The sequence below is a fragment of the Taudactylus pleione genome, unplaced genomic scaffold (genome assembly GCF_031769625.1).
Source record: "Taudactylus pleione unplaced genomic scaffold, aTauple2 ptg000615l, whole genome shotgun sequence".
In the NCBI taxonomy this organism is placed as follows: domain Eukaryota; kingdom Metazoa; phylum Chordata; class Amphibia; order Anura; family Myobatrachidae; genus Taudactylus; species Taudactylus pleione.
The window spans coordinates 5,327,143-5,341,691 of NW_028285017.1; the positions used below are offsets into that span (position 1 = coordinate 5,327,143).

At 40.8% G+C, this 14,549-nt stretch overlaps 1 protein-coding gene across 1 annotated transcript in view; it reads right to left on the reverse strand.

Annotated features, from left to right (window-relative positions):
* Positions 1-213: 213 nt before the first annotated feature.
* RSBN1 (round spermatid basic protein 1) overlaps positions 214-14,549 on the reverse strand; it is a 41,072-nt gene continuing 26,736 nt past the window's right edge. Inside the window, exons 4-7 of the mRNA XM_088454434.1 lie at positions 11,719-11,861; positions 3,337-3,504; positions 2,947-3,055; positions 214-2,734 (exon numbers count right to left, since the gene is read on the reverse strand). Of these exons, the coding sequence (XP_088310560.1) occupies positions 2,345-2,734; positions 2,947-3,055; positions 3,337-3,504; positions 11,719-11,861 (810 nt within the window). The 3' untranslated portion in view covers positions 214-2,344. The remainder of the gene's footprint in view (positions 2,735-2,946; positions 3,056-3,336; positions 3,505-11,718; positions 11,862-14,549) is intronic.

The following is a 14,549-nucleotide window of genomic DNA, read 5'->3' on the forward strand; positions in this document are numbered from 1 at the left end:
TTGTGCTCAATCCTCCAGAGGCGGGTGGACAAACAAACACAAAAATTCTGACAAACTCCAAGCATTGATTAGGCAAGAATGGGCGGCCATCAGTCAGTATGTGGCCCAGAAGTTGTTTGACAGCATGCCAGGGCGAATTGCAGAGGTCTTGAAAAAGAAGGGTCAACACTGCAAATATTGACTCTTTGTATAAACTTAATGTAATTGTCAATAAAAGCCTCTGACACTTATGAAATGCTTGCAACTTTGTAAAAACCAATACTTGTGTCATTCTCAAAACTTGAAACGTGCACAGTTTCAAATCAGTTATTGATATTTAGAGGACTGTGGGAGATATAATTCAACAACATCTGGAGAGCCAGGTTCTTCCTTTATTATAGCTGCGTTTCCTTATTTATTTTTTTTTTAATTTATTGAAAAAGACATTAAGAAGCGCCTTGTGGACAATACCCAAAAGCTGCGCTCTATGCCACCTGCTGCGGAAGAAGTGTGTACTACAGTTTGTTGTCAAAGCCACATTCAGTGGCTAATAGCCAATTCTCTTTGCTGTGTATAGTAGGCTTGCTAACATTCTTCAGTCCTATCTCCACCGTGTTGAGCAAGAGTTTGTGTTGACCGACCAGCAAGATTGCAAAAAAAAATAAAAAATTAGATGGGGAAACAAAAAATAACTGGGATTTTTTTCCCATTTCAAAACATTCTGGAGAAGCCCCTTAAGCAATAGGAATCAGGATAAAGAAGATGCTCAAACAAACAAAGCCACACAAAAACCATCAGTGGTGTGACAGTTACCTAAGAATTGTATCCTATAGCCAACTCAAAGCTTAAAAAAACACGGTATTGATTTAGATATTGTGAATTTTACACATGGAAACTTCGGACAAGTGAATGCCATTTCTCCTTGGCCCTTAGTATATCAGGTGTGGTAGAAAGGGTCGACTTGTTCTGAATGTCGACCATCATTATGTAGACGTGTGTTTAGGTTGACAGGGTTAGATGGTCACAGTCAAAAGGTTGACGTTTAACAGGTCAACACTATAGACACGTTTCTTTGTTATTTTAGCCTAATCCCAGCAATCATGAACAACAACATGTATCGACATGCTAAATGTCCACCTAAATACTTATCTACAGAATTATTTTCAACCTTTTTACTTTCGACTTTCTGAATGACGACTTTTTTTTGTCGACTAATCGATTGGTATCCAGTATATCTGAATGCGTTAACAGTTGTAGCCATTCTACACCTGGACTAAACACATAATTTGCTTACGATGATCGTTCTTGGAAAACCGCTGATTTAAGAAACATACCGTTACAGCACATCCAGAAACTACTCTATCTTTTTGCAAAGAGCAATTAAATAACTAAAATTGACATCAATGTAGTAGAAATTAAGTTATAACTTTAAGTTGACACAAGAACATCAATAGTTTAACAGGACGACAACACACTACTGAACATCTATCTAGTTTTATGGAAGAAATGGTACAGAAAAAAAAAAAACAAAGAAAAAAAAAACATAAAACTTATTTGAACTCTCATATTAGTGCCTGAAAAGAAAAGTGAAATGTAAGTGTTGGAATCTGCTAGTGTATCCTCGATCCAACTGTTGCTCATAAAAATATTGCAAGCATACAAAAAAATAAATAAAGATAGAATACAGGTTTATGCTACTTTGTACTTTCTAAACAAACATGTGGGATACATTGAAGCATCTGAAATTCTAGTACCAAACGAAAGCATTTACAGATAAACACACCAAGATTCAAACAACTGTCAAACTGTCTAGTACTTGACTGTATAAAGTTAGATCAATCATTCATGGTACTTAAAATGAGTTGTGCCATTTAAAAACAAAAACATTACATATAGGTATAACAGAAGTGCTCCGTCAGTCCATGTTACTCCAAGAAATGGTTTCAGTCTTGCCATGGTTTTAAGAAGAAATTGTATATGTGAAGTTTAAGAACGTCAAATAGCTACATTTACAAACATTACATAAAAGTGCTTATTTAACCCCAAGCTTACAAATGGTAGGAGACTGGTGCCCTTGTCACAATGTTTTGAACTTTTGACAAAATATCAATTTCTTGTAGAAAGATATTTTAGCAGATCATATACTCCTTTTTAGCCAACAGTGCTGCTCAAGTTACATTTTGCTACCCCCATTAGCTGCATCACCTGAAAGAACCCCAGATAAAGTTTTTTTTTTTTTTTTGCTTTTTAAAATTACAGGTCAGTCTGTTATAAAACTATAACTTCACATCAAAAAAGTTTTAAAAATAGGTTTAAGAAAGGAAAAAAAAAATAAAAAAAATAATAAAATTCCTCAGAATGTTATCTACAAATCTGACTGATGTGTGGTAAGGTGTTGTGACAATGGGGGCTGGTTTTCCAGCCTTTGTGATGGAATGTGTGGTACTACAAAAGGTCCTTGTGTTATGGAAACAGGGGTCTCTGTTGGCTCCATTTTCACACTGGTGGATTCAATGCTTGGAGGTGGAATATCAGAGCTGTGGTCTGTTTCTAAGGGCTGTGTCTCTTTGTTGGGGCTGTACTGCTTCAGGCGTATGTGCCATGCCAAGCTGCACACAGCCGACACAGTCTTAAACTGGTGGATGACATTTCGAGGGATAAAATAGATGTCATTATCACACAACTGGATGCGTGCGTACCGGATCCCTTCCCGACGCATTTGGTTCAGCTTTGCTTCATCCACCCATTGCACACACTGAAAAAAAAAAAATTCAAATATAAATCACAAGAAAAGGAAAAAACATATGTACTGACAATAAAGAAGAAGGACATCAAGAGGGGAAAGGGATGGTCAAAGCTCAACAGCATAACTCTTAATACAGGATCCTTATGTAATAGAAGTTAAAAAAGAAAAAAAGGTCTTCAGGACAGAATAGTCTTCGAAATAGAAAAGATCCACAGTGGTACCTGGGAAACAGGAGGCTCATGGAGATCTAGTTGCAGTCTCTGCACAACATGAGAAAAATCCTCTGCATGGAAGCAGATCACATCTTTGGTTATGCGAGGTCGATCACTCCTGGGTAATAAAAACAGGGAAATCCTCTGAAACCGTTCTATTGAGCTTAAAGTCATGATTACAGTCACACCGTTGCCAAGCTAGACATCTCACTTCCACCATTCAGTACTATACGGTATATAAGTACCTTTACAATTACCCTGCACGCTAATATAAAGGAAATTTTTGAATTTCAAAGTTTTTCACATCTATACCTGAACATTGCTTCTATAAAATATTGTTGCAATATTTGTTTATATTTTCTGGAAGACCTAGAATTGTCTGTCTTAGAAATTACCTACCATTCTCCAAACTGCACAGCCTTCAAGACCCCTACAGCAGCTGTACTCTCCCAATCAAAACCTTGACCAACATGATCAGCATGAGCTCTTGTTCGGTCCTCAAAAAGGACTTCTCTTGGTTCACTAGTTCGGGGAAGGTATTGCAAGTTCTTTATCTCATTCATAGACCTGCAGACAAGATGAGTTAACAGAAAGTTACAGCATACGTCCACCCAAGTAAGTGTGAAAACAGATATGCAACACTAAAATGTGCCCCTATTAAGCACATTTGGGGACATTTAAAAAATACTCTTCTTCGGGGAACTGAAGCAGAGCTACTGCACAGAACAATCAGTTTTTGCTCGCATTTTTTTTTTTTGGTGGCTGCATGTTTTCTCACCTGCACGGAGCTCATTTTTCAGATCTGTGCTCATCCAACATTAGAATTTAATACCATGTATTTTTTGCTCCTTCTAAACTGGACTATTTCAATTAAAAAAAAAAAGGGGGGCAAGTATGTTGTTTTTTTCTTCAAATTGTGAACTATAAGCAAACTGTGGGCTTAACACCCCCTTAAAGCTCAAAAAAGTACTCCATCATCTTAAGCCAGATAAAGTATTACAAGAAACACACTAGTGCAAGCCTGATCCGAATACTCTCCCATGACTTCGGGATCGGAGATTATAAATCCGCCACCTTTACTTCCAAACGCAGAAGAGTGGTGATATTATTCTGTAAGCACCTTCCATACCAAATTAAAGATAGTTTAACCGACCCTGATGGACGATTACTTTTTATTAAAATCTTTTTTTTCGATGAAGAGTTTTTACATTGGACAATGTTTATGCACCCCCAGGTCCTAACCATGCTTTTTCCCTGACTTTTAGGTTAGTTTATAAGGAGTGGGCAGAAGGTAACATTGTTTTAGGGGGAGACTTCAACATGGTCCAACTTCCTCATCTTGACAGGACTACGAGATGAGGTAGGGACTGGGGTGCACCACCTTCCTTGCATTTCTTCACTACCACACTACAGCTCTGTGACCCCTGGAGGTGTCAAAACCCGCATCACGAGTACACGTTCTATTCCCATTCCCATCCCCACCATACCTCTTCCCAAATTGATTTATGGCTACTTTCCCCATCCCTACTTTCCAGTGTAGTAGCGTCTGCAATTAACTATATCGGATCATGCTCCAGTCTGGTTCACCTTGGCCTTAAAACTGCCCTCTTCCCATATCCTATAATTGGAAATTTCAGGCTTATCTTGCTAAAAATCAGCTGATTTAAAAAAAAAAAAAAAAAACACACCTGGAACATGCATTCCTTAATTATGTAGATTATAATATTGAACATCTTTCAGTCATTCATTTATTTTGGGCAGCTTCTAAACCAGTTATACAGGGTCAGATATTGGAGTATGTGGCAAGGAAACGTAAGCCTTTTGCTGCTAGAGAAACAGAACTAGAGTATGGCTTGGTCTGCTGCTTATGAGGCATTTTTTCAACATAACTCACCAGCGGCCAGACAGTCTTACATTGATGCCAAGAATCACTACTACACATTGTGCACTGAATGGGCCCAATTTAATTTGGACCATCAGCGCAATAGATACTTTCGTTGAGGCAATAAGTCTGGTAAATTGTGGATAATTTGGAAACTTAATACTCTTCTTCTAAACCATTTATCCATTATTATAAATCATTTTATTAAGCACCACCTGATGCTCCTGTGTTGGTTATGCAATTTCATCGGGAGGCGTCTTTATCCACCCTCATGGGAGGAGGATAGGGACCTTTACTGCAACAGTCACTAGGCTAGACCTTAATTCTTTAATTAAAATCGCTTCATAAGGGCAGATCCCCTGGTCCCGATAATTTTGGGGCGAAGTACTATCAGCTATGGACTCCCCATCTTGTCCCTCATTTAACATCACTTTTTAATTCAACATTAGAGAGCAATTCACCACCGCCCATCTTTAATGAGGCCCACATTATAGTTTTGCCCAAACCGGGTAATGAGACAGTGTCCTCTTATCAACCAATTTCCCTGTTAAAATTATTTACCAGACTCATTGCTATCCTTCTGCAGAAGCTCCTTCCCTCACGCTTCCATACAGCACAGACTGGCTTTGTTCAGAGTTGTACTTCAGTGCACAATGTAAGTCTCTTGGTGACCGCCTTGACTCATTTGAATGGAAATAAAGCAGCTGACGCCAATAAGGCCTTTAACTGTGTTTCCTGGCCCCATATCCTAAGGGTTCTCCACTGGCAAAAATTTGGTCCCGATTTCAAGCACGTTTTTCAGATGTCATCAGCTGACTGCATTTTGAACCAAATACTCTCTCATTTGTACTTCAGTAGGAAACCAGACAGGACTGCCCACTGTCCCCACTAATATTTAACCTAGCGCATCACGATTGGTACTCAAAAAAGTGACAGCATTTGCAGAAGATTTCCGACTATACTTTAGAGAACCCTAAGAGCAGTTCCCCTCCTGTTGGAGGTACTAAAGACCTTTCATTTTGTCTCCAGTTTTCAGGTTAATCTCTCAAAAACTGAGGTCTCGGCCCTTCAGAGGGATGCTATGTCAGGGTGGGGTTACTCCTTCCCCTTTAAATTGGCGGGAGATCACATCACATCTTAAGTTTCAGTATTCAGTCACATCCATCTAAATTATATCCAGCAATTTCCCCGATTTTATCCATAGAATGTTGGCGGATTCTCATGAGTTAGAACACCTCCCCCTCTTATTTAGGCCATTGCCACCTGTTCAAAATGCACCCCTTCATTCTTGCAAAGAGTGACCATCAATTGATTATTCGCCCACATTTGCTCAAGGCAGTAATAAAACGCCCTTGAATTTCCATTTTTAAGTTACAGCAACCTTTACATCTTTGGGGGGGTGGGGATTATGTAATGGCAGCTAACTATCGCTATGCCTTAGACTGGATAGGGGGTGGCGATAATTTTGTTAATCAGGCTATTGCACAAGACCTTAGCCCAAATACTAACTTGGTAACTCTTACATAGCCATCCTAGTTGATTTACCCCTAATATCGTAGATAACCAATTGATTGCTTGGTGAGTTATTAGATTTAATCTTTCAGCTTCTTATTCTTTGTTCTTACCTATTATGTCTAACCTTGAATTTCAAGATGGTATTGTAAGTAGTGTGGTGCGCTCTTGACATCTCCGGGGGTTACGATTAGTTGGTCAATTCTTGGATGGTTACTGTTCCTTGGTCTTTTCTTTTTCTCAACTTAAGGAACCACACACACACACACACAAACACACACACACACACTCTTCTCATACAGGTTGAGTCTCCCATATCCAAATATTCCGAAATACGGAATAATTTTGGCATGACTGAGATAATGAAACCTTTGATTTTTTGATGGTTCAATGTACACAAACTGTCTAAAGGCACAAATTATTAAAAATATTGTATAAAAATTACCTTCAGGCTGTGTGTATAAGGTGTATATGAAGCATAACTGAATTTCATGCATGTACACAAACTTTGCTTGAGCCACAAAATTATGGAAATTATTGTATAAAATGACCTGCAGGCTGTGTGTATAAGGTGTATATAACACAAATGCATTCTGTGTGTATATTTGGGTCCTATTCCCAAGATCTCATTATGATATGCAATTATTCAAAAATACGGAATATTCAGTTATCCAAAATACCCCTGCTCACAAGCATTTTGGATATGGGAGACTCAACTTGTATTTTCAAAATCATAGCTATGCAAACCAGGTTTTATCCAATTTATCACCAGCTCATAAAATAGGTCCTCTGGATGGTGTTTGACATCACAATTTATTAGTACCCCACCCTACTTCTAATTTACACACACTAGGAGACTTTAAAAGGTGGGATGGCTAAGTGGCATGGTCCTGCAGGATATAATTGACTCTAGGGTACTTTGGAACAAACAAACAATTAGGGGTAAATTTACTAAGAATCGTGTTTGAGTTTTCCCAGACCAAACTCGCAAATTTACCAAGACCATGTTTTTCGATGGTGAATGTAAAAGTGTTTTGTCATGCGAGTTTTAGGAAAAACACGTGCGATAATGGATGCATCATCCTTGAAACATGTTCTGATTGAATCAGTCACAGCATGTACACACTGTCTAAGCATACAAAAACACCGCAAATAGCCCAACCTTTGAGGGTTTTGTTGGTTGGAGGTTGCAGAGGGACAGTGAGGAGAGTGTTTAGTGGTGTAGAAGAATTTTGGCTACTGGAATTGATTGCTGCTTGCTATGTGGAAATTGTTTTGAGCCTATTTATTGCCTTGTCATATATCGGTTTCTCTAATTTTTTGGTCTTTCTTGATGCAATGCTAAAAAAAAATAAAATAAAAAAAAAATTATCTACCTTGACTGCATGCCACTGTGACTCCTGGCTAGGAAAGCAGATGCAGGTATCCATTAGTGGCTGAAATGCCACCATTACCAGAGTTAATGTATGTACCGTGAGAATGTTGACTGAGATATCAAGAGAACTCTACTGGCCACAGACTGAAAATTACCAGTAGCCAGAAAGTGAAACACAGCCAGAACCTTATGCAGCTCGGAGAGAGTGGGAACATGCCGTGTCAGGGTCTAGGTCCAGTTTGACTTGGTCACACAAATGGAATAGGTTGTTACAGTTCATCCTGAACATCTGTTTGACTTTACCATCGGGCAATGTGTTCAGGTTCAAACACATCTTAAAAAAAAAAAAAAAAAAAAAAAAAAAAGTGGCCTGAGCAGCATGTGTGATACCTGCACTACCTAATTTTCTGCTTAGTTTCTTGCTCCTGGGTCCTTCCAGCCTGGTGGCAGAGCCTCCGAAATCCCAGCCACATGCAATTAAAACCAATGGTAGCATATATTGCCATTTCTGCTTCACACAAATGAATGTGGATGATTTAGCACCTTTAAAAACAATCATTGTTTTTCCACTAATTACAACTTGAAACACCTATGAACACCTGCAAAACACTCACCTCAGGAAAAGTCTATTTCGTTGAGTTTGGTAATTTCAAAACTCGATTCTTGGTAAATTTGCGTGTTGTATGATATGGAATGTACTTGCACGTTTGGCCGATGGTGTATTTGGTCGCGTTTTGTCAACTCATGCGAGTTTTGATATCGGTTTCCTGCAAGTTCACATGTGTTTGAAAAACAGGCAAAACTCATGTGAGATTGCAATCTCACCCAAACACGATTCTTAGGAAAATTTACCCCTTAGAAGCCTCCTCATATGCTGAAATTATAAGTTGTTTCACCAAGCATATTACACTCCTAACTTGAGATGTCTAATGGGGGCCACTTCAGTTGTTTTAAATGCTCGCAGCTTGAGACGGTTCTCTTACATTGCGGTCCTGTACTAAAGTTGAGGTTTTTTGGCTGAAAGTTCAGGCTTACATAAATGGAGATTTGAGTACACCTTTTACGATTAATAAGGCTTGGGCCTTATGGGACATGTGAACCCCTTCCCCTGCACTGCTGCGCTACTAGCACATATCGTGGCCGCTGCTAAGAAGACAATTTTAGCCCAGTGGATTCATGCAGAGGAAGTGCCTGATGTTCCCCAGGTTAACATTCCATGTGGATTGGATATAATATCCCCTTGATGGGGAGGTTAGAGCTGAAGTTGTTTGGCAATTTGGCTCCCCTATTTATTACTTTACCTGCTGCTACTCGTGAATTTATACAACAAGCGGTTAAGCCGACATCTTGGTACAACTTAGAAACACTATCCAGAGGCTCTCCACCCTTTTGATGCCACTGGGAAAGGTGGAGTTTTTTGATTATCTTATTCCATCACTTCCATATATATTTTCTTTATCGCATATGTATACTCTGTACATGTTTTTTGATATAGTCTATTATTCATATTGTAATAAACAGCAATTGGACCACTTAGGGGTATTTTTTTTTACTAAAGTGCAGGTTTTTAGAAGTGGAGAATTTTGCCCATAGCAACCAGATTCTATCTATTATCTTCTAGAATGTGCTAGATAAATGTTAAGTAGAATCTGATGGAAGTCCATAGCAACCATTCTCCACTTCAAAAACACAAACTTAAATAAACACTTAAGGGGTAGATTTACTTATTAATCTATTCAATGTTTTGAATTTCTGTTTGTCATTACTGCTGCCATTTGTATGACTTTCAATAAAGATCCATATAAAAAAAAAAAAAAGTTTTTTTTTTTATTCATTTTCTCAATATACATCACAAAAATACTTGGTGCTTCTTGATTCACCATTAATCCACACAAAACTTGAAAAAAAAAAAAAGGAAGCAGAATTGTATATGTAGCCTTTCAGAATAAAAATTAATTTATTTTTTTTGCTAGTTTTTGTGGTCTTAAATTTTACAATGCATTTTAATATGGTAGCCAAAATCCTAACATTGTGGAGTTTGGATATTCTCCCCGTGCTTGCGCGAGTTTACTCCCACAATCCAAAAATATACTGGCAGGCTATTTGGTTACTGACAAAAATTAACCCTAGTCTGTAGGGGTATATGTGGTTACTTTGTAAGCTCCACTGGGGCAGGGACTGATGTGAATGGATAAGAATTCTCTGTAAAGCGCTGCATAATGTATGCGTTATATGATGACACTTCAGTGCAGCTAGAGAGATGGAGAAATAGATGGATAGTTATATAGATCTATCCAAGTCCTGCACTCACATCCACATAATCTCCAGCATAGGGGTGCACTCCAGCCACACCAGTCCGTATTCCAGATAGCAGGCAACAATATCAGTCCCAATGGAGGCACTCACCAGTCAGATGTAGCCAAAATTATTTATTCCAGTGTTATATCAGAGGCCGAAATGGCGACGGTTCGGTCATATCCAGATACTAAGCATCAACCTATTATAGCCTATAGACATGGGCCGAATTTAAAACAGCTCCTAATGAGACCAGAGACTAATTCATCCATAACATCAAGACGTGACTCCCACGTATGAAAATGGGATGTTTCAAATGCACTAATTGTATGACCTGCAGGTCTATGGTGTCATGCACTTAGGGGTCTTACCACAAGAAACTTTAGGGAGCGGATGGCAAATCACAGGAGTTTCATACAGCAGGCTCTCAATACTGGGACCTCGGATAAACCCTGGATACAAGCAGGCCATCAGATGTCTTCTTTAAGATGCAGGCTCATTGATTGGGTCCCACCACCAGTGAGGAGTGGTGACCGGGAATCAGCATTGAGAAGATTGGAGGCACGTTGGATATACAAGCTGGACACTGTCTATCCAAGAGGTTTGAATGAACACAACGCACTACGAGCATTTCTATAGTCTGGATCCATTATTCCTTCAGAATGACTGATGGTGCTAGAATGGTCTTGAAATAATGTGTTAGGCTAGTCTATTGGCAGTAAACCTTTATTATTTTCTAAGATTTTTTTCATAGTTTCTACCGTTTTATACATAATGGTCTTAGAAAAATATATATATAAAAAAAAATATATATAAAAGAAAATAAAATTGAGAATACTATTAAAAATAAGGGCTTTAGGTTAGTACTTGTATATCTATTTTGTATAGGATAGTATATATTTTGTCACTTGCACACCATGGGAGCACCATTTAAGACACCAGCGGTTAGTAGTACATGATAAACACATTTGTGGCTTATTTACTGTGGGGTTAATTCTAGTATATATAACTCTTTGATTGTATCTAGTTGAGCTAATGTACAACTCCTGGTTTGACCATTGTGATGTACCCGGACAGCGCTCCAAAAGCGGAACTATCAGTGCTTACATTGTGCGTTCCAGTGTGTGGAAAGAAAGCTAGTGCTGCCGGGGATACAACGTGGCCCAGAGGAAGTGACATCACTTCCGGGTTATGCGATCTGCATGTGGGGAAGGACGCTGGTGGGAACACATGCTGATGTGATTACTGCCGGTATTTATGGTGCTCTAATGGTAAGGTAAGACAGTTCTTAGAGCTGTGGCTGTACATTGTGTATACCTTTGATTGTTGCTGCTGTTGATATATGCTGTTTGCTTGAAAAAGGTCTGGATATGACTGAAACTTTGCCATTTCGGCCTCTGATATAACACTGGAATAAATTATCTTGGCTACATCTGACTGATATGTGTGTGTCCCAATGGAGGCACTCATTTTTTTTTTTTTATACCCTTGACTGCGCAGTTTCAAAGTAGGCCTATATATACACACACAATGAGTATGACTGGTCGTGAAAAGCAAAAGGTGTTAAGACCAAAGTGTTTTTTTTTATGGGCCACAACACTTTCTCCAGCTACTTGTGAATAGATTATGTGAATTACGTAGACGTGGTATGTTTAAACACATTTAAAAGTTCAAGTCTTCGCATGTACCGTCATTGGTCAGGATAATGTTCTTTTACCTTCGCCTCTTGAATGGGGACTTTGGCATGTCTGCTGTGGGGATCATTTGCTCTCCTGGTCTCACCCACATGATTGGCCCATCATCACTTTGTGACCTGCACTGAAGCTTCAATGTAGACATTGTCCCCCATGGTAAAGTCATCTGTAAACATAATTAGCATAAAGATTAATAAAGCACTGCACTTATTGACATAAAACAAACACCAGGGGGCAAGTACTAAAGTGAGAGTTTTTAAAAGTGGTGATGTTGCCCATAGCAACCAAACAGATTCTACTTAACATTTAACAAAAACCTGCTAGAAGAAAATGGCTAGAATCTGAGTAGTTGCTATGGGCAACATCTCCAGCTCTAAAAAAAACCTCACTTTAGTAAATTTACCCAAGTGTGAATGATGTAGATGTACCATCTTCTATGATTCACTTCCAGAAAATTCGCTGAACTATGGTAACTGGACAAAGACAAGTCTGCATCACAGAAACCTAGCAAAAAGCAAGAAGATCCATTAATCTAAATATCCTTTATTTATAGTGGGCCAACATATTATGCAGCAATGTACATTGAATGGCTCAAAGGACAATTACATACAATGACATCAAGGGGAAGGTAAAGATTGCCCTACCAGGGGCAAAAAAATATGAGATATGGTAAGAACTTACCTTTATCCCTATTTCTACGAAGTCCATAGGATTCCACAGGGTATAGGTGATGACGTCAGGCATCGGACACCATAGAGTTAAGTTTTCAGCCTCCCAGGATGCACTAGGGTCCCCCTCCCATACCCCACCCCCGAGCCAAGGCATCTCAGTTACGTACCAAGCCATAGGCCGGAGGAGAAGGAAGAGAGAGAAAAAATATATCTGGACACACACAAGAATCACATTCTCACCAGAGGGAGACGGAAAAGCCAGTGACCAGAGTAAAGCCCATCTACAGCACAGGTGCGACAGGGCGGGAGTCCTGTGGAACCCTATGGACTTCGTAGAAATAGAGATAACAAAAGGTAAGTTCTTACCATATCTCATATTTTCTACATCAGGGTCCATAGGGTATCCACAGGATACCTTGGGGATGTCCCAAAGCAGTATCCTTCAAGGGTGGGGACGCTCCTGTGCTGAAAGGAGAATCCGCCGCCCGAAGGAAGCATCCTGAGAGGCAAAGGTGTCAAACGCGTAATACCTCACAAAGGTGTGGACAGAGGACCACGTGGCAGCCTTGCAGATCTGGACTGCAGAGGCACCACATCGAGCTGCCCACGAAGGACCCACAGACCTGGTGGAATGAGCCCTCACAAAGGATGGAACCGGAAGGCCTTCATGAAGATAAGCTTCTGAAATTGCCATACGAATCCAACCTGCCAAAGTTTGCTTTGAAGCAGGTCAACTAATTTTACGGAAGCCATAGAGGACAAACAAGGCGTCCGACTTCCTAAATGAAGAAGTGCGGTCAACATAAATCCTTAAGGCCCGCACAACGTCCAAAGTGGCCTCACCCACTGAAAGATCAGGAGAGTTAAAAGCCGGCACAACGATTTCCTCGTTGATACGGAAACGTGAAACAACTTTGGGAAGAAATTCAGGATGAGTGCGCATCACTGACCTGTTCCTATGAAAAATCAGGAAAGGGGGTCTACAGGAGAGAGCCCCTAAGTCAGAAACATGTCTGGCCGAAGCGATGGCCAGAAGGAAAACTGTTTTAGCTGTCAGCCATTTAAGGTCCACTGAGCCCAGTGGTTCAAACAGCGGTCCCTGGAGAGCCCTCAGGATCACAGCTAAATCCCAAGGCGCCACCGGTGGAACAAAAAGGCAGCTGAATTTGAAGAACACCTTGCATAAAAGGTGCGCACATCAGGGATTGCAGCAATCCTACGATGGAACCAGACTGACAGGGCAGACACCTGCACCTTCAGAGAAGCAAGGCAAAGCCCATGGTCTAGTCCCGCCTGTAGGAAAAAACACTCTAGACAGACTGAACTCCCGAGGGGCATAACCTCTCGGTCAACACCACTGGAAGAACGTCTGCCACACACGATGGTATATCCTTGCAGAAGATGGTTTTCCGAGCTCTTAGCATAGTTTGTACTACAGAGCTGGAAAACCCCCTGGACCTTAACATGGCCGTCTCAACAGCCACGCCATCAAAGACAGCAGAGTCAGGTCCAGGTGAAGACAAGGACCCTGTGACAGCAGGTCCGGTCGTAGCGGCAACCGCAGAGGAATGTCCACGGACAGTATGAGAACCAGTACCGCCTGGGCCACGCGGGAGCCATCAACAGGAGCGTCCCTCCTTCCTGTTTGAATTTCCGGATTACCCGTGGAAAAAGGGAAAACGGAGGAAAGAGATAAGCAAACCGGAACGTCCACTGAACGGACAGAGCATCCACCAGAGACGCCTTTTCGTCTCTTGTGCGAGACCCGTACACCGGCAACTTGTTGCTGTGCTGTGACGCCATGAGGTCGATCTCTGGAAGACCCCACCTGTCCACCAGAAGTTGAAAGACGTCCTGGTGCAGAGACCACTCCCCCGGATGAACATCCTGGCGACTGAGAAAGTCTGCCTCCCAGTTGAGGACTCCTGGGGATGAATACTGCTGATATGGCCGGGAGATTTCGCTCCGCCCAGACAAGGATACGGGACACCTCGACGAGTGCCGCCCGGCTTCGGGTTCCTCCTTGCCGATTTATGTAGGCCATGGTGGTGGCGTTGTCCGACTGGACCTGCACGGGGTGACCTTGGAGAACCCGATGTGCCTGCTGGAGAGCATTGAAAACCGCGCGGAGTTCCAAGATGTTTATTGGAAGCTCCTTTTCCGCCTGAGTCCATCTGCCCTGG